Source organism: Urocampus carinirostris, chromosome 17 (assembly GCF_059441175.1).
Source record: "Urocampus carinirostris isolate Australia breed hairy pipefish chromosome 17, RoL_Ucar_1.0, whole genome shotgun sequence".
NCBI lineage: Eukaryota > Metazoa > Chordata > Actinopteri > Syngnathiformes > Syngnathidae > Urocampus > Urocampus carinirostris.
The window spans coordinates 9,235,470-9,262,514 of record NC_142365.1 but is presented as its reverse complement, the minus strand read 5'-3'; the positions used below and the strand labels follow the sequence as shown (position 1 = coordinate 9,262,514).

The 27,045-nt window shown below is 41.9% G+C and overlaps 1 protein-coding gene across 1 annotated transcript in view; it reads left to right on the top strand.

Moving 5' to 3' along the window:
• Nucleotides 1-3,174: 3,174 nt before the first annotated feature.
• Nucleotides 3,175-27,045, top strand: part of LOC148349143 (protocadherin-16-like) — a 57,991-nt gene continuing 34,120 nt past the window's right edge. Inside the window, exons 1-3 of the mRNA XM_088321667.1 lie at nucleotides 3,175-3,993; nucleotides 4,071-4,268; nucleotides 4,475-5,248. Of these exons, the coding sequence (XP_088177793.1) occupies nucleotides 3,175-3,993; nucleotides 4,071-4,268; nucleotides 4,475-5,248 (1,791 nt within the window). The remainder of the gene's footprint in view (nucleotides 3,994-4,070; nucleotides 4,269-4,474; nucleotides 5,249-27,045) is intronic.

The following is a 27,045-nucleotide window of genomic DNA, read 5'->3' as shown; positions in this document are numbered from 1 at the left end:
ATCCAAAACAAGAGTTCTAAAAATGCTGTCCTTGCCTTTTGTTTAAGCTAACACCAGCAAAGATTAACAACCATAAACTGCTAACAGATGGCACCAACATTATTATTATTATTTTGATAGTGACTCATTTGAAAATACAGTGGAACCTCGGTTCTCAACCATAATCCGTTCCAGAACCCTGTTCGAGAACCGATTTGTTCGATCACCGAAATCATTTTTCTCATTAAAAATAATGTAAATCGTTTTAATCCGTTCCAACACCCTGAATGTTTACCATGAATGTGTAACGTAAACATGAAGCTAACCCAGGCTCGTACATTCGCGTTATCGTAATCTTCCGTACGAAAGATTACGCTAACATGAACGAGTAAAAATAAAAAAATCAGGTCGTTTACAAGTCATTTAGCTGGCTAGCGCTTTATTGGAAAGGGGGCTCCGTTCCAACACCCTGAATTTTGGGCTCAGTTCCAACACCCTGAATGTTTACCTCGAATCATAAAGCTAACCCAGGCTAATTGTACGTTCACGTTATCGTAAGCTTCCGTACGAAAGATTACGCTAACACGAACGTGAAAAAAAAAAAGATAAAGAAAATAATTATGAATAGTATTTTTTACCTTTGTGGTGGTCAGCAGAAGGCGCATGCTGTATTTCCTAGCAAGATCGGAAACTCGCACACCTCTTTCATATTTAGCTGTTATGTCTTTCTTAAAGGCAATAGTTGTACGAACAACTTTTCTTTTTTCACCTCTCCTGCTTGCACCGACCTTCTTCGGATTCATAGTTAGGGGCTAAAACACTCCGTTCACCGATATTAAAAGCGAAAGCAAAAAGAGGCAAGTCGAGATAACAGTCGGTCACGAAAAGAGTGATCTCCACCCGTACGCTGCTCAGCATCGCACCCTAGCGTACGCGCTCACGCATTACCGGCGTTCGAACTCCGAATTTTTGATCGAACAGCGAAACAAGAATTTTTCGAAATTTTTGGTCGAGAACCGATTTGTTCGAACTGAGAGGCGTTCGAAAACCCAGGTTCCACTGTACAACACATAAGAAGATAAAACAATACCTCAAACCTTATCCAAAATGCTAGCCGTTAGCCTGCTAACCGCCCCTGGATGTGTGGCAGATGTAAGGGACATTCCTGCTACTCAGTGTTCAAATTTGATTTGCACCGCAGGAACCGTCATGCGGATGAGCGCCGCTCGCCCGATACCTTTGGCTGACGAATGGCTAACGTTAGCTCAGTGCGCTCCCGTCACGCTGGGATGTTTTGCTTGGACGGGTTTCCCACCAATTGGCGCCAACCCATGACGACCTGTAGCGTGTCAGCATTTGACTGTCCGTCAAGAGTTTCTCTTTATGTAGCGCTGTAGCGTGAGGACAGGGGCTAAGCGTGCCCCGTCGTCTCCCTCCGGACGCTCGCTAACTCTTTCATGTCCCGACTACAATCCCGTCTTTGTGACTTGGAAGTGAAATTTCCTTTTTTGGAGAGTTCTGTAGTTTGAAAGTTCAATACAGACTCATGACCAATGTTCCCTGTAATTTTCCACGGGTCTGAGCGTTCACACAAAGTCGGTGAGCAACGCTTGAAACAACAGTGAGCAACCATAATCCCAAGTGTGGCAAGATAATTCATTATCAAACATGTCCAAAACTTGACATTTTGCTGAGTTTCCGGCAATGCAAAATGATTTTTCTCTTTTGAATGAATTGACTCATGTACTATTGCAAAGGTTGTACGGCCTACAAACGTCGTTTGTTCTTACGATTCGTTCACAAAATATCCATTTATTTTTATTTCCTGATATATTTTGTCGCATAATATTAACATTTGGGCAGCACGGCGGCGCAGTGGTTAGCGCTTGTGCGGCACAGTTCATGTCATGGGAACCTGTCGTGGGTTCAAATCCAGCTCCAGACTTTCTGTGCGGAGTTTGTATGTTCTCCCCGTGCTTGCGTGGGTTTCCTCCGGGCACTCCAGTTTCCTCCCACATTCCAAAGACATGCATTTCAGGTGAATTGGCCGGTCCAAATTGTCCCTAGGTGTGAATGAGCGAATGAGTTGTCTGTCCCTGTGTGCCCTGCGATTGGCTGGCAACCAGTTCAGGGTGTCCCCTGCCCACTGCCCGATGATTGCTGGGATGGGCTCCAGCCCCCCGCGACCCTACTGAGGATAAGCGGTATGGCTAATGAGAGATGAGATGAGATATTAACATTTATGGGGGCTTATTGAGTCGGTTGTGAGATACAGAACTGTTCTTATTCACATTTTTTAGTGGAAGTACAATGTTGGCAACAAGATTCACTTGATATAATTGGGAATGATTTGAATGCAGCACAAACTTTTTCTTCTTTTTTCCGTGTTTTTTTTCTACTTTTTTTTTTAACTTTTATTTTTTCCGAGCTGTTCCTTTTTTCTCTTTGTTCTCTATTTACTTTTTTCCTACATTTCTTTCTTTTTTTCTGGCTTTTTTCTAAATTTTTTTCTCTTCCTTTTGTTTATTTTTTTCTCAGCTTTTCATTTTGGTATTTTTTTTCTTTTTTGTTCTATTCCCCCCTTCCTTTAAGTCATTTTGTGCATAATTTTACTTAATATTTGGTCATGTTGGGATGAAAGAAGCAAAACCAACGTGAAGAGCCGTTTAGGACCCGAAGAGCCGGTTCCTTTTAGTGAGCCGAGCCGAAGAAGCCGGTTCTCGACAAACTCTACTAACTTTACTCAACTTTGTTCGACTTCAAAATACTGCATTTAGGACACATCGTCAGGGGAACCCGTGTATTTTTACCTTCATGCACTGTAACTTTGACTTAAGTCGCTTCTTAATTAGTAATTTTGAGCCCTCATTTTTGTGCGCTGGCTAGATTTTCTTGTGCGCTGAGAATGTGCGAGCAGTGCGCGATTGCGCACGCGCGCAGCTTAGAGGGAACACTGCTCATGACCATTATTTTTTTTTTGTCTAATTGTTTTTACTTCCTGGAACAAGGTTTTCCATATCTGGTTCTTGGACTGGTCGTGTGGGTACTAGACAATCACAGGGAAGCAGTGAACACCTAATGGATAGGTTGCCAGTTACAGCCGTGGGGACACGGTTTTTCCTGTAACCATTGGGGACACTGTCAAAAACTAAAATTTTCAAATTTCTGTTTTGCTCAACCAGGTGTAGCTGAGCCATGTCTTTAAGAAGCAAATGGTCGCGACGACGGCCCTACAGCCAGTCTTTCCCGTCACCTTCTTGGCGACCACTCATCTTCTTACCCGTCCTTCTGGTGCTCCTCCGGTCTCCTGTGGCCATATCAGAGACGCTGGAATTGCAGCTGGACGAGGAGCAGCCAGCAGGAACAATTGTCGGGGACATTAGCGCCGGACTACCTCCAGGCGAGTCCGCCAGCCTCTACTTCATCTCAGATCACGAAGGGACGGGCGTGGGCAGCGACCTAAACATAGATGAGACCACAGGGATCATAACCACGGCGCGACGGCTGGACCGTGAGCAGAGAGACCACTACAGCTTCATTGCCGTAACCATGACTGGTGTCACCATCCAGGTAGCCATTACTGTCACCGACATCAACGACCACACTCCGGAGTTCCCAAAAAGCAAAGCTCACCTCAAAATCCCCGAGCACACAGCCGTCGGGACACGGTTTTCTCTTGAACCGGCCGGGGATGCTGACAAGGACCAATTCACTACGCAAGGATATTCAATCAGGGAGGGGAACGTTGGTCAGGTGTTCCGTTTGGAGACCAAAAGGATGGCTAACAAGGCACTATATCTGGACCTGGTTGTTAGTGGGCTCCTTGACAGAGAAAAACGGTCAACTTACATATTAGTCCTGGAGGCCTTTGATGGGGGCTCGCCAAAACGGGTGGGCTCCATGACTCTAGAGGTGGCTGTGACGGATGTCAACGACCATGCGCCGGCTTTCAACCAGAGCCGCTACCATGCCATCATTTCAGAGAGCCTTCCCCAGGGTAGCAGCATCTTACAGGTCAGTCTAAATATGTCCCCATTATTTAAGTCACACCAGGTTCAGTAGGTGACACCTACACTATTTTGTTTGTGCAGGTCTTCGCCACAGACCAGGATGAAGGGGACAATGGCATGGTTCTCTATGAGATCAACCGCCGGCAAAGCGATCCGGAACGCTACTTTGTCATAGACCTCAAATCCGGAGTCATCACGCTTAATAGGCCGCTGGATTACGAGCTCAAGAAAGTGCATGAGCTAGTGGTACAAGCCAGGGACAACGCCAGCCACCCGGAGGTAAAACAACAGTTAAAATCTAAAGACTGGTTCTGAGGTGTCAAGGACTGCAGTAAATTGTAGGATATGTATACAGCAATGAACTGGCAGCTGGGAAGGTGAAAATTTATAACAAAGCTCAAATATAAATTCTGATATTTTCACTAATTCAGACTCTAAGAATCCAGGTTTTACTGAACATATGCTGATCTTTTCTTCTTTTCCAGGCGTCCAACGCTTTTGTAACCATTCACGTGCGTGATTACAACGACAACCAGCCTACCATGACCATCATCTTTTTAAGTGAAGACGGTTCACCAAGAATCTCGGAGGGTGCTCAACCAGGCCAGTATGTGGCCCGCATCTCTGTCTCCGACCCCGACTACGGCGAATATGCCAATGTAAATGTATCATTGGAGGGCGGCGATGGAAAGTTTGCTCTCACCACCAAGGACAGCATCATCTACCTGATCTACCTGGACCAGGTTCTGGACCGAGAAGAGCGCGACTCCTATGATCTCCGGGTGATGGCTACCGACTCGGGTACGCCCCCTCTCAGGGCTGAGTCCTCTTTCACCATCCGGGTGACGGACGTCAACGACAACCCGCCTCTGTTTGACCAGCGGGCCTACAGACAGACCATCCCTGAGGTGGTCTACCCAGGATCTTTTGTCCTTCAAGTCACTGCCAGGGACAAAGACCAGGGTCCGAATGGTGAAATCCGCTACAGTCTTCTCAAGGGAAGGAATTCCCATTCAGAATGGTTCTCAGTGGATCCGGTGACAGGGATCATCACCACAGCCGCTGCTCTGGATTTCGAGTTGCAGCCATCGCCTAGCGTGACGGTCGTGGCGACGGACGGTGGGCAGCCACCGTTGTCTTCCACGGCTCGGGTAGACGTGGTCCTACAGGATGCCAACGACAACGCCCCGGTCTTTTCCAAGAGTTTTTACAACGCCACCATAGAAGAGAACACTCCGTCTGGGACCTGCTTCCTCCAGGTAAGGCTACCCTCATCTGGTGCTCCCCAGTCACAGTCAAAGGTCTTTCTCCTAAATTGTCGTTTTGTTAACTGGGATCTGGTGATTACGTGGAACTGGAATTAATGACGTTAGTGTTACAGTTCCTAAAATCAAATGTCACAAGCTAGTCACTCTGAGATCAGTTTGTGGTCATTTTGGGTTGATTGGTCAAAGAGGATTACAGAAACTGTGCTAGTTAAGCTTAGGTAACCAAGTAGGACCTATGATAGCATTAGGGCTATCAGAGGCAAATCTGCATTTTTGTCTGGAAAAATGTGTCGTTTTTCTATATCTGAAATGGAGTTATCCATTTATTTAGTATTTTTCAGATTGGCCCTGTCCAGACTCACAAAATTTCCATCTCTATAAATTTCTAGGAAATTCCAAAATACTAATAAAAGCCCACTCAATAAAACACAGCAATAAGTCAAAGGAATGCTAATGCTAACGGCGAAACGTGTGCCAAATTCAATTTCGTATCTCATGTTGATTATTTCAGTGCAGCTGTTGCTCCTCAAGCTCTCGAGCGCTAACGGGACCAGATGCCGCCAAAGACACGTCCCCCGGTAGAAAGTGAGGGGTTTAATGGGGGAAGGGTGGGGATTAAAGCTCACAAATTTGAAATCCGCCAACGCACACAAGCGTGTCGTGTGTCATTGTTTGGCAGCTGCAAGAGCAACTCTGAAACCGCAAAAAGCTAATTATCCAAAACGAATAATTTACGTTTTTTTGTCTGTACATGTTTTTTTCAAATGTCTGTTTTCCTTTTCCTCTTTTCGGAAGACTTTTTTTACATATCTTGAATGAAAAATCCTAAGTATGTAAAACCCTGGCAACATTTTGCAAGACCGATCGTGAGCGTGAGGCCGAACGACCAACAGCTGCACTTTGGTTAGGTTAAGAACCGAAACTCGATCAGGTTCTGCCAGCTAATGACCTCCCAGCTGCCGATGACTTGAAAACACAAGTAATTACAACCGGGGTCTGCCACAAAAAGCTTTGTCGGAAAGATCGAAGGGGATTGCATTAAGTTGAAACTGTATTTTGAGATTTCAATCATAGCTCAAAACCCTTTATGAAATCTTAAGCACTCCTTGAATCCTCACCCTTGACTGCCTACCCCTTGTCTGAAACCTTAATCTAGTCACAAAACTGTCCGGGAACGGATAAATGGGTCAGTAGCCAGGACAGGAGAGCAAAAACCTGGTCGTGGTCGGAAACGAGTTGTAAGCAAGGAGAGGAGAGTAGACGTGGTCAGGATCCAAAATGGGTCGAAGCCAGGAGCAAAAAACAGGTGGTAGTCAGGGTCAAAAAAGGCTTGCTTAGTGTAAACTGAGGTTCGTAGACGGACTGACAACAGGTGACTGAAAGGGGTGGGTTTAAATAGGGACAGGGAGCCAATCAGAGTCCGAGACAGTTGGTGCCAAAGTAGCGGGCACAGGTGCATCACATCGGTAAACATGACACAAAACCATGATTTTAAAACCTAAACCCATCTCAAAACCCATATTTGCCCTCCTGTGCTAAAAATATTAATTCCTGTAGACCCCAGGCTAAGGCAAACTTGCATCTGGACGTTTCACAATAAGATGTTTTTTTGGTCCCACTTTACAGCTTTAACCCCACTAAACAACATAAGATGCCTGTCTAATACTGTGTCATATCAAACGCTGGCCCGCTGCTTCATGGGCAACATCGAAATGTTTATAAGCTATTGGCTGAACTACCTCCCACTATTCCTTTCTGTCGTTTTACAGTTCAAATTCTCGTGTGCTTGAAAACTTAAGGTGGGGTGCCATCTAGTGATCCAATATTACACATTCGGGCTTTAATATACATTATTTTATGATTTCAATGTTTTGTCTGGAGTAAGAGGGTTCGGAGCTATTTACCATAGAATTCCACCACCCCTATTTGGTAATTTCACTTTGCGATCCCCATGCTAGGGTCTGGCACGCTTTTCCTTGATTATCCTGTTTCCTGTTTTTGGTTCGGACGTTCCGTTTGTTGTTTAGTGCCCACTTGTTTGTTACTTTGTTTGTTGAATTTCCTCTGCCACAACAGGTTTGTTTTTGTCAGGACCAGAACGGAAACAGGACCCAATTGCGTAACGTTCACCACAAGTTTTATTGAAAGACAGAGGAAGGGCTGCGCCCACGATCCGGTGTTTGTTGGACGCGGGAAGCAAGTCGCTTTCGCCCCCGGATTGTGATCCAATACAGAAGTGGATCTTCTGTAGCGAGTGATGGCGGTGTCAGGGATGGAAAAGCAGGTCGGTAGCTGGGACAGGGAGAGCAAAAACGTGGTCGGGATTGAAAACGAGTCGTAAGCCAGGACGGGAGAGTAGATGTAGTCGAGATCAAAAATGGGTCGTAAGCCGGGATAGGGAGCAGACGTGGTCGGGGTCAAAACAGGTCTTAGCCAGAGACAAACGGAAGCAAAAACAGGACAGGCGGGAGTCAGGGTTGAAAAAGGCTTGCCTAGTATACACTGAGTTTCGCAGACGGACTGACAACAGGGGACTGACAGGACTGGGTTTAAATAGTGACAGGGAGCCGATCAGAACCTGCGGCAGTTGGCGCCAAATGAGCGGGCACAGGTGATACTAATCAGTCATCATGGGAGTTTTTGGTTTCTCATTAGGACAATTCATTAGTGTTTAGTACCCACTTGTTTGTTACTTTGATCCTTGCATTATCATTTTTGTTTAGACATCTTAATTGTTTTGTGACCCATTTTTTTGTTTTTTACTTTGTTCCTGGTTTTGTTATTAAACACCAGTCTTATTTTGAGAACCCCTGCTTCCTTTGGGATGACACCCTAGAACGTAACGTCGCACCCGAGAACGGCTTAATGTGGTATGCTCATTGAATTTGGATAGCACGGTGTCCCTAATGAAGTGTCTGTTCAAACATGGGAATTTTTAACACCAGTCGTTGTAAAATTATCCAGTATTAAAAAACATGTCAGCGTGAATTATTGATGCACAAGCACGCACACACAGAAACTTTTCCCAATCCCGATTCACATAAGAAACACGAGACGCGTCCACAAACGCAAAGCAAAAGGATGACGGTCGTCATGGCGATGATGGATGAAAGCTGAAAGGGGGAAAGAAAATGGGGGGGGGGTCTCACTTAATCACACATTTACCCCCTCGCGCGTCAACGTGCGTGCAAGGGTTCGAATATTTGTCACCCCGTGAAGGACGGGCTGTAATGATGTCATACGGTAAACGCTCGTGCAAGGGTTGAGGTGCGATATTTTTCAATAGGTCGGAGTCATCCTTCAGCCGTAACCATGGAAACAAGCCTCTAAGGACGACAGGGAGGGGAAAAAGGGAGAAATTGTCCTGATGGGGGAGGGTATCATCTCATTAGAGGGGGTTCAGCCTTGTGTGTGTTTAATGATAAGAAGTAACGGATGGCACCCTTGTATTTCTTTTCACCCCCAAATCATTTTTAAAATGAGCTCAGCGCTTTTGACTCATCGGCTTGTGAATCTTTTGAGCCGAGCCGACTCGAACGTTGATCCTTGAGTCGCCCGCCATATTTCTTTGGGGTGCTTTACTTTGACTTAAAATATTTGGTACTGTAATCCATCTTGCATGTTTAGGTTCTATTGACTCATTTTGTTTTGGGTGTAATTCCACAGTTGACCAATAGGGGAAGCCCTGCAATTTTGGAAATTCTAAGAGAATTTATCACTTAATTGATACTAAACTAAATATCTGTTGAACATGCACCCGAATGAAAAATATTTTCTATTACTGCCCCTTTAGGACTGGAGTGTAAAACATCAGAAATGTGCAATTCTTGAGGATACATTTTATTGAAAGCTTTATGCAGCAACAATTCCATTCTATTCTATTATTGCCCTTTCAGTTCTGGAGTGAAGGAATTAAAAATATGCAACTATTTCATTATTTTTTCTTCATGGGTTCCCTGCTCAAACAATTATCTCATCTCATCTCATCAGCTGCACCGCTTATCCTCAGTAGGGTCGCGGGGATGCTGGAGCCCATCCCAGCAATTATCGGGCAGTGGGCAGGGGACACCCTGAACTGGTTGCCAGCCAATCGCAGGGCACATGGGGACAGACACCTCACTCGCTCATTCACACCTAGGGACAATTTGGACCGGCCAATTCACCTGAAATGCATGTTTTTGAAATGTGGGAGGAAACCGGAGTGCCCGGAGGAAACCCACGCAAGCACGGGGAGAACATACAAACTCCGCACAGTAAGGCCGGGAGCTGGATTTGAACCCACTCAGGAGGTTCCCACGACCTCAGAACTAACCGCACGTGCTTCCCTCAAACAATTATATTTGATTATTTTGTATTCTATTACTGCTCCCCACAGGACTGGAGGGGAAAACATCAGAAACCTGCAACCTTTGAGTCCATTTTTTTATCGGTGGTTTTATGCGCCAACTTTTCTATTTCTTTCTATTCTATTCTGTTCTATCACTGCCCCCTTGAGGACTGGAGTCAAAAACACCAGAAAATAGGCAACCCCTTAGTCTAATTTTGTTCTTGTAGGTTTTATTCTATTCTATTCTATTCTATTCTATCACTGCCCCCTTGATGACTGGAGTCAAAATAGAAAATATGCAACCCTTGAGTCAAATTTTCTTATTGTCGGTTATATCCTCCAATAATTCAATTCAATTCTATTCTATTCTATTCCTGCCCCCTTGAGGACTGGAGTCAAAAACATCAGAATATAGGCAACTCCTTTGTCTAATTTTGGAATGATAGTTTTTTTCTATTCTATTATTTTCTATTCCATTCTATTCTATTCTATTCTATTCTATTCTATTCTATTCTATTCACTGCCCCTTTGAGGACTGGAGTCAAAAACATTGGGAAATATTTTGTTATTATAGGTTATATCCTCCAATTATTCTCTTCTCTTCTCTTCTCTTCTCTTCTCTTCTCTTCTCTTCTCTTCTCTTCTCTTCTCTTCTCTTCTCTTCTCTTCTCTTCTCTTCTCTTCCTACGTCTTTCAGGTCTGGAGTGGAAGCTTCAGAAGTATGCAACTATTAAGTCTAATTTTGTTTTGGTAGGTTTAATCCTCTATTCTCTTCTATTCTCTTCTATTCTATTCTATTCTATTCTATTCTATTCTATTCTATTCTATTCTATTCTATTCTATTCTATTCTATTCTATTCTATTACTGCCCCCTTGAGGACTGGAGTCAAAAACATCAGAATATAGGCAACTCCTTTGTCTAATTTTGCAATTGTAGGTTTTATTCTATTCCATTCTATTCTATTCTATTATTTTACTGCCCCCTTTGATGACTGGAGTAAAAAACATTAGAAAATTTGCAACCCTTGAGTCAAATTTTCTTATTGTAGGTTATGTCTTCCAATTATACTATTCCATTCTATTCTATGCTATTCTGTTCTATTCTATTCTATTCTATTCTACTCTATTCCTGCTTGTCAAGTCTGGAGTGGAGGCTTCAGAAGTATGCAACTATTAAGTCTAAATTTGTTTTTGTAGATTTTATCCTCTATTCTATTCTATTCTATTCTATTCTATTCTATTCTATTCTATTCTATTCTATTCTATTCTATTCTATTCTAGTACTGCCCCCTTGAGGACTGGAGTCAAAAACATCAGAATATAGGCAACTCCTTTGTCTAATTTTGAAATGATAGGTTTATTATATTCTATTATTTTCTATTCTATTCTATTCTATTCTATCACTGCCCCTTTGAGGACTGGAGTCAAAAACATTGGAAAATATGCAACCCTTCAGTCAAATTTTATTATTATAGGTTATATCCTCCAATTATTCTCTTCTCTTCTATTCTATTCCATTCTATTCTATTCTATTCTATTCTATTCTATTCTATTCTATCCTATTCTATTCTATACTATTCTATACTATTCTATTCTATTCCTATGTCTTTCAGGTCTGGAGTGGAAGCTTCAGAAGTATGCAACTATTAAGTCCAATTTTGTTTTGGTAGGTTTTATCCTCTATTCTATTCTATTCTATTCTATTCTATTCTATTCTATTTTGATACTGCCCCCTTTGGGTCTGGAGTGGCCAACATCAGAACTATGCAACTTGTGAGATTATTGTCATTGTAGCTTTTACACCTCACTAAGTCATTTCCTAGTGCAGCAATTAACCCCAAATTTCATTTCTATCGTGTCTTTTTTCATTTTCATTCATTTTTCATGCTACATTTATTGACTTGTACGTCAGCACTCGCCAGCAGCTTTAAAACAGAACCTTTTGTTTCCCAAATCATCTCATTAAATGCCGCTTGAATGAGGCCTTTGCACAATGACACACACAAAGCACACAAACCAGCTGCTACATCAAGAAGTGAAAAGGGGGGAGCACCAGGGGGGTGTTAGGCACGAGCCCCTTTACGCCCCCACTTCACATCCTCGGAGAAACCTTTTCCTCTCTCACTCACACACAAAAAGGAAAGTCAATGTATTTTTTTTCTCTTAGACTCAAAAGGGGGATGAATGGATGACCGAGTGGCCCCCGCCCCCCACGTCATCTGCTAACCATAACTGCCGCGTGTGCACAAATGAGATGCTTATAATCCACCTCTTATATTTTAGAGCAGGGGTGTCAAACTCATTTGAACTCGGGGGCCACACGATAGAACAAACATTCTGTCGAAGGCCGGACTAGTAGATTAAAGAGAAAGCAAAAGAGAGATAAAGAAATAAGAGAAAGAGGGAGGGAAAAGGAGAGAGGGCGGGACAAAGAAAGAAAAAGAGAGAGAGGGAGAGAGCGTGAGAAACAAAAGATAAAAAGTCGTGAGAGAGGGGGGGAAAAAAGGGAGCGGAAGAAAGAAATCCAAAGAGAAATAGAAAGACAGAAGGAGAGAAAAGAGAAAAGAAAGCGCAAAGGGTAGGGGAGAGACAGACACCGGATCCACTGAGAAAGAGAAAAGAGAGAAAAAGGAAAAAAAGAAGTTAGAGCAAAATAAGTTAAAAAGACACAGAGAGAGAAAGAGACAAAGAGCAACAAAGGAAGGGAAAAAGAGAGAGAGACAGAGAGTGGGAGAAAAGGGGTGGAAACGAGAGAGAGAGAGAGAGAAAGAGAGAGAGAGAGAGAGAGAGAGAGAGAGAGAGAGAGAGAGAGAGAGAGAGAGAGAGAGAGAGAAAGAGAGAGACATAAATACAAGTACAGTGTCTTTGTGAGAGGCACCTGGCAACATCAAGTGGACATATTTCAACCTGCAGCTTGTTTTTCTCTTGTGCTTCTCTGAGTGTTGTCTTCAATCCCTTAGCGGGCCTGATTTGGCCCGCGGGCCGCCTGTTTGACACATGTGTTTTAGAGTGATTTCATCAGATTTTTTTCCATGCGGCGAGAAGAAAACAGTTTCTTAGTGCAATTAGCATCAGCGAATTTCGGAATAACTGTAATGACGAGCAGATGGGAGAAAGGGGAAAAAACCTCAAATGAATTTGGTTTAATTTTTGAGCCTGCGAGTTCTCAAGCAATGTTCCCTGTAATTTTCCTTACGGGTCTGAGCGTTCACACAAAGTCGGTGAGCAGCGCTTGAAACAACAGTGAGCAACCATAATCCCAAGTGTGGCAAGATAATTAATGATCAAACATGTCCAAAACTTGACATCACGTTACATTTTGCTGAGTTTCCGGCAATGCAAAATGATTTTTCTCTTTTGAATGAATGGACTCATGTACTATTGCAAAGGTTGTACGGCCTACAAACGTCGTTTGTTCTTACAATTCTATCACAAGATATCCATTTCTTTTTATTTCCTGATAGATTTTGTCGCATAATATTAACATTTTGGGGGGCTTATTTCGTCGGTTGTAAGATACAGAACTGTACTTAATCACATTTTTTAGTGGAAGTACAATGTTGGCAACAAGATTCACTTGATATCATTGGAAATTATTTGAATTCTTTTTTCCGTGTTTTTTTTCCACTTTTTTAAAATTTTCCTTAAAAAAATCTCATTGTGTTTATTTTTTCCGAGCTGTTACTTTTTCTTTTTGTTCTCTATTTACTTTTTTCCTAAATTTCTTTCTTTTCTTTTTTTCTGGCTTTTTTCTAAATTTTTCCTTCTTTTTTTCCTCTTCCTTTTGTTTCTTTTTTTCTCAGCTTTTCACTACTTTTTCATTTTGGTATTTTTTTCTTTTTTGTTCTATTCCCCCTTCCTTTAAGTCATTTTGTGCATAATTTTACATAATATTTGGTCATGTTGGGATTAAAGAAGCAAAACCAACCTGAAGAGCCGTTGAGGACCCGAAAGAGCCGGTTCCTTTTAGTGAGCCGAGCCGAAGAAGCCGGTTCTCGATGAACTCTACTAACTTTACTCAACTTCGTTCTACTTCGACTCGACTTCAAAATACCGCATTTAGGACACAACGTCAGGGGAACCCGTGTATTTTTACCTTCATGCACTGTAACTTTGACTTAAGTCGCTTCTTAATTAGTAATTTTGTGCTCTCATTTTTGTGCCAGGCTAGATTTTCTTGTGCGCTCAGAATGTGCGAGCAGTCCGCAATTGTGCATGCGCGCAGCTTAGAGGGAACACTGTTCTCAAGTATTTCTTATAGATCCAGTTTGGTCTCATCAGACCGCTCTCGCTCAAATGTCAAGGAGTCGTTTAGCCCTGTTAACATAAGAATTATCTAATTATTTCCACTTTCGAAGGAGTGATTCCGTCCGCAGTCGTACTCTCGGTCTCCGTGGAAACTTCAAATAAAATGACACATTAAGCGGGCGGTATTAAAAGTACCGCGTCATAAACATGGCGCTTGAGTGTTGGCGGGCGCAACAGGAAACGGGCAGCGGCGAAACATCGGCGCCGATTTAAGTAGCGTGACAGAGAAAATCTGCATCTGGTGTATGAGTTAAGTTTGTTGAGTGAGGGGAAACGCCTGGACGCTGTTTTCTTTTATATATACATATAAAAAATCAAAGATTGGATTTGGCTGCTTGTAGTGGTTGGTGGTCGGGAGCTGCAGTACACAATTTAGCCGACAGAGGGTGTTAAGAACCCGAGGAAAGCAGGACCATACAGAAGTAGATGTTTATGAATTGTGCTGGTATTTTGGGGGGTGCCCACACTTGTTAAGTCTCCCGATTTGGTCAGGAGACTTTGGCTTCGATTCTCCCGCCTACCGATCTGAGAGCAACATGTACCGATTTCTAAAAATTTCTTTTTTTTTTTTTTTTTTTTTTTGGGGTCGCCGAAATTTTTATGTTAACAAAGTTTTGCCAATTAAAATGTAGCCGAATTGTCCATAGTCTTTATCATCGTCTTTTTCGCCGTTCTGCACCGGAAAAAGCTTTGATCGAGACTCGGCAATCTTAATCTCGAACTCCACGTGATCTCATTCCTTCGAGAGCAGCAGACGAATATGACTATGTTAAAGAACACCAGAAAATTAAACATTGTAATAATCACATGTTAACATAAAATAACAATAAAGTAAATTAAAAAACGAATTTTATTGTTGTCTTTTCAAATAATAATGATAATAATCGCGTCGAAAAAAAAAAACTCCCGATTTCCCATTTCTGAAACTTAACATCTATGGGTGCCTTGACACGAAACCTAGCTAAAGACACTCGTGGAGGAATAAAGTACAACTGTGTAAATTTGCACAAAAATCGGTTGGACTGTTTCAAAGTCTATAAGTCACAAACATTCAGAGGGCTTTACAGACCCCACAAAAGCAAACCATTCAAAAGTAGATTTTTTTTCAATTTTGTTGGCATTTATGGGGGTGCGTTGAGACGAAACCTAGCTAAAGACACTCATGGAGGACTAAACTACAAGTGTGTAAATATTCAGAAAAAATGGTTCTGCTGTCTCGGAGCCTATAAGCGACATACAGCAAGGGGGCGTTACAGACCCCATTAAAGCAGACCACACAAGGGGGATTACCACTTGTGGGGTCCCTTCTCAAGGTTTCTCTTTTTCCTCACGCTGAGGTTTTGAGTTGTTCCTTGCCCGCATGTTGGTTTAAGATCAGGTAATTGTGTCATTGTAATCCTGTGCAGTCCTTTGAGAGTTTCAGGTTACAACGTAGTTGAACGGGAAAATATTGCCTCTACAAAGGCGTTTCAAGATTCGAAGTCAAAAACAGTTCGCGCTGCTATGAGCCACTTCCAGCGTTTCCCGAACGTAAACAAACTGCCTATCGCTTAAAATCTGCCTAGCAACCCAGTGCGTATGCATGCTCTTCGTGTCACCGCCACGGTTAAGAATTCAGAGTTCAGAGACGACGACGAGGAGAACGCAGCCATCATTCAATCAGCCCAAATTAAAGACATGTCAGCAAAAAATTTTGAAGCCTCAGAATTCGTGGAAAAGAATCACCCGGTCAAAAGCAGACGTCACTGAATCAGTCAAAAACTGAAATTTGTTCTTTATTTTTACAATATGTGCCTCTTGTTTTATGTCTATTGTGCGGTAATCTATATCTAACTGTATTTGTTTCATGTTATAATGCTTTTTTTATGATTTGTTAAAAAAATATACTGTACTTTTGAGAGGTTTGGAACGGATTACATCATTTATTAGGGGTATTAGGGGTTCAGTGTCTTACCCAGGGACACTTCAACATGTAACACGGACGAGCCGGGATTCGAACTGGGATCCCTTGATCCCAAGACGAGCGCTCTACCTCCTGAACTACTGCCGCCCTTAAGTAGAGATACTACTGTATTTAAAAAATATTGATGGACATATAGTTAACATCACTTGCAAGGTTGGGTAGGGTTACTTTAATTTGATTACTTTCAATTACTTTTGGATTACTCCAATATATATGCTAATAAAAGACAAAAGAAACTAAATATGAATAAAAAGACTAAATTTTGTGCAGGCTTGGGGAGTAACGGAATACATGGAACGGCAAAGATAATGTTGGCAAGCTGTTTGGATTTATTTTCGTTTTGTTTTGCCGGAGATCAAAGAGATCAAAGCCAGGAGAGAAAGCTTACCACGTGTTGTGAGTCGTAATTTTAGTCATATTTATTTTCTTTTGTCTTTTCTTAGCATATTTGGCATTGGAGTAATCCAAAAGTAATTGAAAGTGATCAAGTTAAAGTAACCCTACCCAACCCTGATCACTTGATTCAGACATTTTTAAAGCCAGCAGAGAGGGACTTGCAGGCCCTGGCTGCCTTCCACTCCTAAGAATCTAATCACTGGGAACCAAACAGAAGCAGGTTTCCAATTTCCATGCCTTTATCGAGACCCGTCTCGTCACGTCTGGTCTTATCTGGCGGGATCGGTTTCCGTCTGGTTCTCTGGCAAAGATCCTTTTTCAAATCCCCTCACCCGAAAAAAAGCAAAGCGACCGATACGTGCCTCCGCGAAATTCACCATGGCGGTGTTGACTTAATAGTCCTTGTTGTTTATGAGCCTGTAAAAAAAAAATCAATGAGGGCGCGTAGCATGTGTAACACAAGCCGGGGTTAGCTTGCCGCAGTTGGCGTCACCGACCCCCGTTTGTAGAAAGCGGGCGTAAAAGTGTCGCTAACCGCTAACGCTAACAGTTCGGTTATCTTCTCCGGGCTATCGGTGGTGTTTGTGTAAAATTTATGCCGCGATTGCGTCCTTAGACGTCCCTTTCCCCCGACCGTGTATCGTCCCCGGCAGAACGTCCGCTTTTCCCGTCTCGACAATAGCGGCCCGGCCGAGGGTTTCCTGCGTCACGCCGCGTTTCCCGTCTTGGCTTCCGATAATCCTTGACGGGACAATGTGCAAAAGGAAGTCCAGCCAACAGTCAAGGAACTCACACGGTTCTGAAAATTCTCACGCTTGAGGTTAGATATCTGAATCAAACCAGTTTTGAAATCCTGATTTGTGTGGGGGTGTGTTTTTTGTGACTTATAGGCTCTGACACCTTTACATAGTACTTTAGGTCCCCGGGAGTGTCTTTAGCTAGGTTTCGTGTCAAGGTTTCTCCAACAATATCGATAAATATTTGCTTTCGTGAGGGCCAAATTCGGTACGGCAACTCCCCACTGACCACTCCAAGCAGCCAAATCCAATCTTATATAAGAACATTTATGCATTTCCTTCACCTGAGTAGAATGTCCGGAAAAGGCGAGGCCATTCGCTTGTTTCCTCTAATAGTTTTTGTCCCGAACTAGCTTTGTTTTATCGTTGCCTATTACCTTTTTCCTGTACTAGTTTTTGGATATACTAGCTCTACAGTGGACCTCCAGGATACAGCGTCCCCGTCTTATGCAGTTTTCACTTTACGGTGTTGAAAGCTTTGTCAAGATTTAGCAAGTTGGACATACAATGAAATTTTTCTTTGTAATGTATCTATAAACTATGGGTCCCAAGACTTGCAGTGATGCTAAAGGAAGAAGCAAAAACATAATCACCATCAGAATGAAACTTGCGATTATCAAGAAAGTTCTGATCAATCCTTGCAAGTGGAAGCTTTACAATCAGTGGCAATTTATTTTCATTTATTTACCCCCCACCCGCCACCTATGTCTGCATCCACCCAGTAACTGCACCGTACCACCTAAAGTCAGGTCACTCCAAAGCTAAATACAATGTAAATCCTCCTTTACTGTCAGGACCAGAACGGAACCAGGACCCAATCGCGTTACGTTTCTCACAAGTTTTATTGAAGTAAAGAGAAAGGGCTGCGCCCACGATCCTGTGTTCGCTGGGCGCGGGAAGCAAGTCGCTCTCGTACTCAGATTGTGATCCGAACACGGAAGTGGATCTTCCGTGGCAAGCGATGGCAGTGTCAGGGACAGGAAAATGGGTCGGTAGCCGGTACTGGGAGAGTAAGGCGTGGTCATGGTCGGAAACGAGTCGTAAGCCAGAACGGGAGAGCAGACGTGGTCGGGATCAAAAACGGGTCGTAAGTCACGACGGGAGAGCAGACGTGGTCAAGATCAAAACGGGTCATAGCCGGAGAGAGACGGGAGCAAAAACGGGACAGGTGGGAGTCAGGGTCGAAAAAGGCTTGCCTAATATTCACTGAGGTTCACAGACGGACTGACAACAGGGGACTGACAGGACTGGGTTCAAATAGTGACAGGGAGCCATAACCCGTGGCGGATGCCGCCAAATAAGCGGGCATAGCTGAGTCATATCAGTAATCATGACATTTACGTGTATATCTATGTCTGTTATTTAATCATTTTCGCGTATATTAAATAAAAGTAGTACTTATTATATACTAATTTGTTATTTTAAAGTTTTTTGGGGGTAATGAGGGTTTGGAACACATTCGCTAATTATCATTGATTTCTATTTCCTGCCATATGATAAGTTCACTTGGTGATCCCCACTTAAGAATGGATTCATGTCGTATCCCGGGGTCTACTGTACTAATAATAAAAGATTTCAAAATTCTTGCAGACTTTAGGATAAACTATGACTTGGACAGACCCCCATTTGAGACTCCAACGCCCCCTTTAGGGGATCACACTGAATCATCCTGACACGATGATGTCACAACAGGAAAAAGCCAATCAAGGACATTGAAAAAAAAAGATAGTTGAAGGTAAAAGGATCGGAATAGAAAACTAGTACAGTAGCCCGCAGAACAAGAATAACAATGAACATTTTGGCTCCTACACAAAGTGAATTTGTTGTATGGAAACCTATGGTAATCAGCTGATGTCTTCCAAACCTCCAGAACCACTTCTAAAAACATAATAAGCACAACTTATCTTTAATATATGTGTATATAATTAAATAGCATGAATAAACATGCATGTAAAGAAATCAGAAATTTTATTCAACATTTGTCCTGGTACGTTGGAGTTAGTGAGTGGATGCAGAGGGGGTAGGAGACAGCAGATTAAAAATAATACTGATTTTAAAAAGTTCCACTTGCGAAGGGTGCCTTTTTTTTTATAGAAAAAATGAACCGCTTAAATCGCCTCCTTTTTAATAGTTCTCACGATTGTCTATGGGTTACAGACATACTAGCGACATACTGGTTTCATGTGCCTTCTTTGTATTTCTCGCAAGCTTTGTTTCCATGGTTATGATGTTTTTTCTCCTCAGTTTACTGCAAATCTTGGGACACATAATTACATTACCAAAATATTGTAATGCAGTGGCAACTTACTAAGTCTTGACAAAGCATTCTACCCTGTGAAGTGAAAACGCCATAAGGCGGGGACGCTGTATTCAGGGGAAAGCTAGGATTTCAAAAAAGTAGTCCAGAAAAAAAAATATTTGAAAAAAGCTAGTCTGTAACAAAAAGAGTGTCAAGTGTAACTAGTAGAGACACAAACTGTTAGAAGACATTGAAAAAAAACTGGTGGTTGACAAATCTAGTATACAAAAAGACTATTGTATAACCAATAAAGAAAACTGGTAGAAGGGTGAAAGTAGTAAAAAAAACTGTAAAATGAGTGAGGACAGTACAGTACAGGATAAAATTAGGAGAGGAAAACGCTCATAGAAAACCAACTGCCGAGTGATCCTCTGTGTCGATGACGGGAAGCAAAGTGTTGGAAGATGGAGGGCAGAGTCCACACGGTCCGCTAACCAAAGACAGAAAGCAAGGAGTGCCAAAACGAGCCAAGAACTTCTGTTCCCGGGAGCCTCGTTCGGCCCTTGATGTGCTGAGCTCAGCTGAATGTGAGTCACAGTCCAGATGAGGACAGAGAAACAATAGGGCATTTTAATGACTGAGAGACCAAGTCCAAATCTTCCTAGACTTGGGTTTTCCAACCTTTTTCAAGATGGGAGCTACTTAGAAATAATCCAAAAATTTAGCCTGATATCTATCAAAAAGAGTGAAATGATAGTGAGATAGCTTAAATAGCATAAAAAGGTAGCTTGGAAGTTAGCTAGAAAGGTAAACAGGTAGAAAACTAAAAGGGCGCTAGCCAGCCAGCTAGCTAAAGTAGTAAAAACTGTAAATAGTCAGATAGAAAGCCAAAAAACCATGCTAGATAGCTAGCTAGAAAGTAGTTCAAAAATTTAGCTAAAAACCAGCAAAAATATGTTGGAATTAAATATGAAAATGTACCGTTTATCAAATTGTTCGAATGAGTAATCTGACTCCATCAACCAAACACAACCTACATTCAGCCAACAATTTATGCGCACTCGTTTCTTGAGGGAAAAGATGAACAGGAAGCAGATATTTTCACACGGGGGCAGATTTAATTTCCCTAACCAAAGAACTAAGTGAACTCCATCGTAAACGGCCAAATTAGTGACGCTGGAGTCTCTGGGAAGCCTTTTTCTCAAGTCCTTTAGCTTTCTCCTATTGGCCATCTTCTCCCCGCATAATGGCGTGCCGACTCCTCCCATGGGCGCGTCAAGGAAGCCCCCTGGGCTTCACAATCTCATAGAAGAGCGTCCCGATGTCTGTGGTACTCAAAACAACGCCGAGCGTTTCTCAAAACAACGCCTGCCATCCTCCGTCAGAGTCCGGTTATCAACAGAACTAGACAAAATATTCTGCATTAGGAACATCCTGACCTGTCATTGAACTAAAGCCTACTCAGTGAAAATCTTCATTGCATTATGAGTAAATCGTATAAAATCCTTTATAGTCAAATGTATAAAATCCTTCAAAGAGTAAAATGTTAGCTAGATAGCATGCTAAATGGCTTTAAAAGATTAATAGTCGGCTAGAAAGGTAATTGGTTAAAAACCAAAAGGGAGCTAAATAGCTAACTAAAAGAGTGAAAGCCATCTAAATAGTTTGATTGGAAGCTAGAAACAAAGCCAGATAGTTAGCTAGAAATGAGTCCAGAGTTTAGCTTGATAACAAGCAAAAACAGTAAAATGGTAGCCAGATATCTTGCTAAATAGCAAAAAGATAAAAGGGAGCTTCATAGTTAGCCAGAAAGGTAAACGGGTAAAAAACTGAAAGAGAGAAAAGGCTTCTAAATATTTGGACAGAAAGCTAAAAACAAAGCCAGATAACTAGCTAGAAATTAGCCCAAAATTTAGCTTGATAACTTACAAAAATATTAAAATGTTAACTATAAGGCTTGCTAAATCGGTAAAAAAAGTAGATTGATAGGTAGCTAGAAAGGTATACAGGTGAAAATCTAAAAGGAAGCTGAATAGCTAGCTAAAAGAGTAAAAATAAAAACTTTTAAATAGTTGGATCGAAAGCTAAAAACAAAGTAAAATGGCTAGCTAGAAAGGAGCCCAAAATCTATCTTGATAAATAGCAAAACAAGTAAAATGTTAGCTAGATAGCTTGCTAAATAGCAAAAAAAAGTATCTTGATCATTAGCTAGAAAGGTATACAGGTAAAACAAAACTAAAAGGGAGCTGAATAGATAGCTAAAAGAGTAAAAACAAAAACGTTTATATAGTTGGATAGAAAGCTAAAAACAAAGTAAGATAGCTAGCAAGAAAGGGGCCCAAAATCTATCTTGATAAATAGCAAAAAAAGTAAAATGTTAGCTAGATAGCTTGCTAAACAGCTAAAAATGTGTAGTAGTATTTTGGTAGTATTTCCATAGTACTCTTTTGTTGTATTTCTATAGTATTCTTGTATTATTTCTGTAGTATTTTGTAGTCTTTCCATAAAAGTATTTTTGTAATATTTCTGATGTCATAATTCTGCATTAGCGCTTTTGTATTAAAGCATTATTGTAGTAATGTTTATGTTGTATTTCTATAGTATTTTTTTCTTTTTTAAATGAAAGCAAAATAATATATGAGGTCCCTGTTTTTAAGCACTAAATATTATATTTAGTTTTATAGCAATTTTGCGGTAGTTTTGCAGCATTTATGTCAAAGTATTTTTTGTGGACACACAAAAGGACAATGGGGACAAATTTGGAACCAAAAACATTTTTATCTGTAGTACTTTATTTACATTTATAGACATATTGTCATTATATTTTGACCATTTTCGTTTGGCGGGCCAGATGAAAAAGCCCGCCGGGTCGCATGTGGCCCGCAGGCCGTAGTTTGCCTACCCCTGGATTACAGTATATTTCTTAGTATTGGAATTTTGGTCACCAGGGATCCAACTGTTTTTGTTTGTACAGTAATTTTACAGCATCCAAGGTGACAATACAACATAAAACAAACCAACACGATATAGCGGGCCAGGAGTTTGACACTGGGTTGGGTAGGGTTACTTTAACTGGATTACTTTCAATTACCGTATTTTCCGCACTAAAAGGCGCACCGTGTTATAAGGCGCACCTTCAATCAATGATATATTTTTAAACTTTCTCCATACATAAGGCGCACCCCATTCTAAGGCGCTATAAGTGCATGCTGGTTTAAGATCAGGTAATTGTGCAATTTTGTGATTGTATTCCTGTGCAGTCCTTCGAGACATTTTTGTGATTAAGGGCGTCATAAATAAATGTGACTTGACTTGGCTACAGTAGAGGATGTAGTTACGTTATGCAACCATTAGATGGTGCCGCGCTAAAGGTAATGTCAACAAAACAGTCAGATAGGTCAGTCAAACTTTATTAATAGATAACAAACAAGCTTTCCACAACTCCATTCACTCTTTTATTATTTTCTCTGAGGTAAAGCATTTTCGTGACACATCTTTAACATCTTTGAACAACAGCAAGGCATAACATTTTACTTTTCCTCCATTTAGTCAACACGCAAAAAAACGTCTGATACTGTTATGGTAAATTAAACGTTAGTGCAATCGCAATATAGTGACACTCGTAATGTGCAAAAACAACAATTGCAAAACAATAACATAATAACTGTAAAATGTAAAACGTAAACACACACCAAGTAGGACCACCTCTGAATTCTTTAATGTTAAGTTCCCGTGCCAGCGCTGTTGCCTTCATTCGAATAGTTATTGTACTGACACTTCTACTTGCTGCTCTTTGTTCAACAACCCACTGTTCAAGTGTGTCGTCTAACTGTGTCGCTTTATTGCCACGGAAACTTTGTTTAATCTTCCTTACTTGGCCATCGATTCATTAATGTTGAACTCTCTCGCTGCTGCTCTATTCCCGTGTTCTACTGCGTGACTGATCGCCTTGAGTTTAAACTCTGCGTTGTAAGCGTGTCTCTTAATAGGAGCCATTTCAGGGTCTTTATACAAACGCACAAATAAAAGAGAATCGTTGTTTAATATTTCCCAGTATGCACAGCGCACTTCTTCTTCTACGCGAAAAATGGAGTCGGTGGCTGCCGTAAGTTGCGAGACCTTGTAATTCAATATTGATCCATATATAAGGCGCACCGGATTATAAGGCACATAGTCAGCTTTTTAAAAAAAAAATCTGATTTTATGTGCGCCTTACAGTGCGGAAAATACGGTACTTTTGGATTACTCCAATACCAAATATGCTAATAAAAGACAAAAGAAAGTAAATATGAATAAAATGACTAAATTTTGTGCAGGCTTGGGGAGTAACGGAATACATGGAACGGCAAAAATGATGTTGGCAAGCTGTTTGGATTTATTTTCATTTTGTTTCTGTCGCATTTTATGTTAGTTTTGCCGGAGATCAAAGCCAGGAGAGAAAGCTTACCATGTGTTGTGAGTCATCATTTTATTTATATTTAGTTTCTTTTGTCTTTTATCAGCATATTTGGTATTGGAGTAATCCAAAAGTAATTGAAAGTAATCAAGTTAAAGTAACCCTACCCAACCCTGCGATATGGCATCGGTTGAACGGTCAAGTTCCATTAGTCCAGTTTTTGATAATGGTTTTTCGGCCGAGAGTTTTCCAAATCGACGAGTTATTTTATTTCCATACCCAAATACTTTTAGCATAGCATAATCTTCATCGTGCTCCGTCAAGCTCAACACTTTAAATCACTAGCTTTGATGTGGCTTCTAATCTTCTGTTCGACTCCCAGGCAGCTTTGGTCTTTCTACTTGTCCCCAGCTTCTCCACCTCCCCTGCCGCCTTCCCCGTCATGTGATGACTACGACCTCCTCACATTCCCGTCGTGCGCTACAGAGTCAGTGCCAAACCACGTCGGAGGTCCGCTTAAACCCGTGACACCCTGTCCCTTTAATCCACACCCTCAGAGTCCAGTCCGAACCCGGTAATCTCCTTCTTAGTCCTTGCGGTAGAAGTGCAGGCATATATACACACAGTAATCGGTAAATGGGGAACAGAATCCTTCGTGAAAAGTGAAATTCCTTCATAAAAGTCCCCAAACTTACCTCGAGATGTCATCTTTACCAACTGAGAGTATAATATAAAATAACAGCTACGGATCTGGCAGCACGGCGGCGCAGTGGTTAGCGCGTGTGCGGCACAGTTCAAAGGTCTTGGGAACCTCCTGTGTGGGTTGAAATCCGGCTACCGGACTTCCTGTGTGGAGTTTGTATGTTCTCCCCGTGCTTGTGTGGGTTTCCTCCGGGCACTAGTAAGTAAGAAAACGATTTATAGACTGACTACCTGCACGTTAGCATCGGGCAACCTCTACTTGAGCCGGGTCGGCGTGATGATTGAAATACAAGTCACGAATGTAGCAGTTTCTTACGAGTTGTAGCTCCAGGTCATCTGTTTCATGGGTAATGAATCTGGCGTTGGTGGGATACAGGCTCAGCAAGGGTGTCACAAACCAGAACAGGAAACAGGAAGCAGAACCCAATCGTGTAACGTTACTCACAGTTTATTGGGGAGAAGAGGAATGAGTGCACACTCGATCCGGAGATCGTTGGTGGCGGAAGTAGATTGATTGGAGGTCAAAATCAAACAGATCGGGCCGAGAACAAGACAGGATCAAAACACAGGCAAAAACGGAGATTCACAGGACTTGACGTATCACAACAGAGTCTAACAGGAGTTTCGCAGACGCTCCGACACCATATACCCATAGACAGCCTTTAAGTAGTCAGGGAGCAATCTGTCAACGCGTTTCAGCTGGTGTCTGTGGGCGGGGCCAATTGGGCGCCGTGGCAACCGTGACAGAACCTGGCGCCACACGTCGGGGACCAATTGGGCTCCATGGCAACCGTGACAAGGGGTGGCTTAACCCTTGGCTGCATGACCTACCAGTGCATAATCTCTTCCATGAGTGGTGGTGGAAAATGTATGGCCAAAAAAAAAATATACATCATGTCCTAAACATGTTTTGTGATATTGAACAATAAAAACCCATGGGGTCATTTTTGACCCCACTCATGCATTGAAGGGTTAAGAGAGTTGTTACGTAGCCTAGCTGTAGCACTAGCCCAGACCTGCCTCTATCTCTTCCCGGACCCAATAACAATCCACAGAGACCCGGTGGTGATTAACATTTCTTTGCACTCTTAGGACTTTCCTCTGAGTCTGATTTAATCTATACATTTATTTTCAGTGTAACAAGCCGCAAAAATACTAGCTGCCACTATGCTTCGCAGTTTGTTTTGGTGGCCATATTGTGCCCGCCTCGCTGTTTGATTGACAGCATACACCATAGCCAATCACAGTCACCCCCACCAAACACACATAAACAAAGCCCTCCCCAACCTGCTCCCGTGATATGGATTGCTGTGTGCCTTCTGTTGCAGAACACAATGCACGATACGTTGATATCAATGACGATAAAGACAATTCAATTCATAATCCGCAAAGTATCGAAATGGTGAAAAGTAAACCGCGATAGAGCGAGGGATTACTATATATGCAGGGTTGGGTAGGGTTACTTTAACTTGATTACTTTCAAATACTTTTGGATTACTCCAATACCAAATATGCTAATAAAAGACAAAATAAACTAAATATGAATAAAATTAGTAAAATTTGTGCAGGCTTGGGGAGTAACGGTATACATGGAACGGCAAAAATGATGTTAGCAAACTGTTTGGATTTATTTTCATTTTGTTTCTGTCACATTTTATGTTAGTTTTGCCAGAGATCAAAGAGATCAAAGCCAGGAGAGAAAGCTTAACACGTGTTGTGAGTCATCATTTTATTTATATTCAGTTTCTTTTGTCTTTTATTAGCATATTTGGTATTGGAGTAATCGAAAGGTACCGTATTTTCCGCACTATAAGGCGCACCGGGTTATAGGACGCACCCCCCAAAAATCGTTTTTGGTCCTATATTTTCCTTACATAAGGCGCACCGGATTATAAGGCGCTACAATGCAATTATTCATATTTAGTTTATTTTGTCTTTTATTAGCATATTTGGCATTGGAGTAATCCAAAAGTAATTGAAAGTCATCAAGTTACAGTAACCCTACCCAACCCTGTATATATGCAGTGACATATTTCAATATAACAACAAAACAGCACTTCCTTGGTTTCAACATTTCAGGGTTCTTTTCTCTTTTTGAACCAAAATGGCCGACTTCCCTGTATCTTTTTGGCCATGGCTTCTCGATGCTTTTCAGAGTGTGTCCTGGTGATAGCGTGTGACTGGATTTTGTTGATTAGCATGCTTTCCTTCCTAAATAGGCCAAGCTAATCCTTTGCAAGAAAACAATGTAACCGGTTACTATCTGGAAGACGTCCCTAGTGGCTTTTATCCGCGGAAGCACGTCTATTGTTTATTCGAATGCGTTCGGGTACGAGGAAAAAAAGGATAGAAAATCGAGTCAAAGGCTAACAGGAAAGAGCACAATAAGCTATGACATCACCGTCGCGGACTCGGAGACACGATAAGCCTCCGCCAACTATATTATCTGTCCGTCAAAAGACCTCCGGAACACGTGCCGGAACCTTCGCGGCGGACAGCTGATGTTGAATATTTATAACCGTTCGTTTCGAATCCGTCTGGTACCAGAAAAGGATTGACACCTGTGAAATGAGGGACCTCAACCTCGCTAAGCGCTAGGAGGGATGCTAATGAAGAGCTTTGGGGGGCGAGTATCAAGGAGGACTGTTGTGACTGTGAGA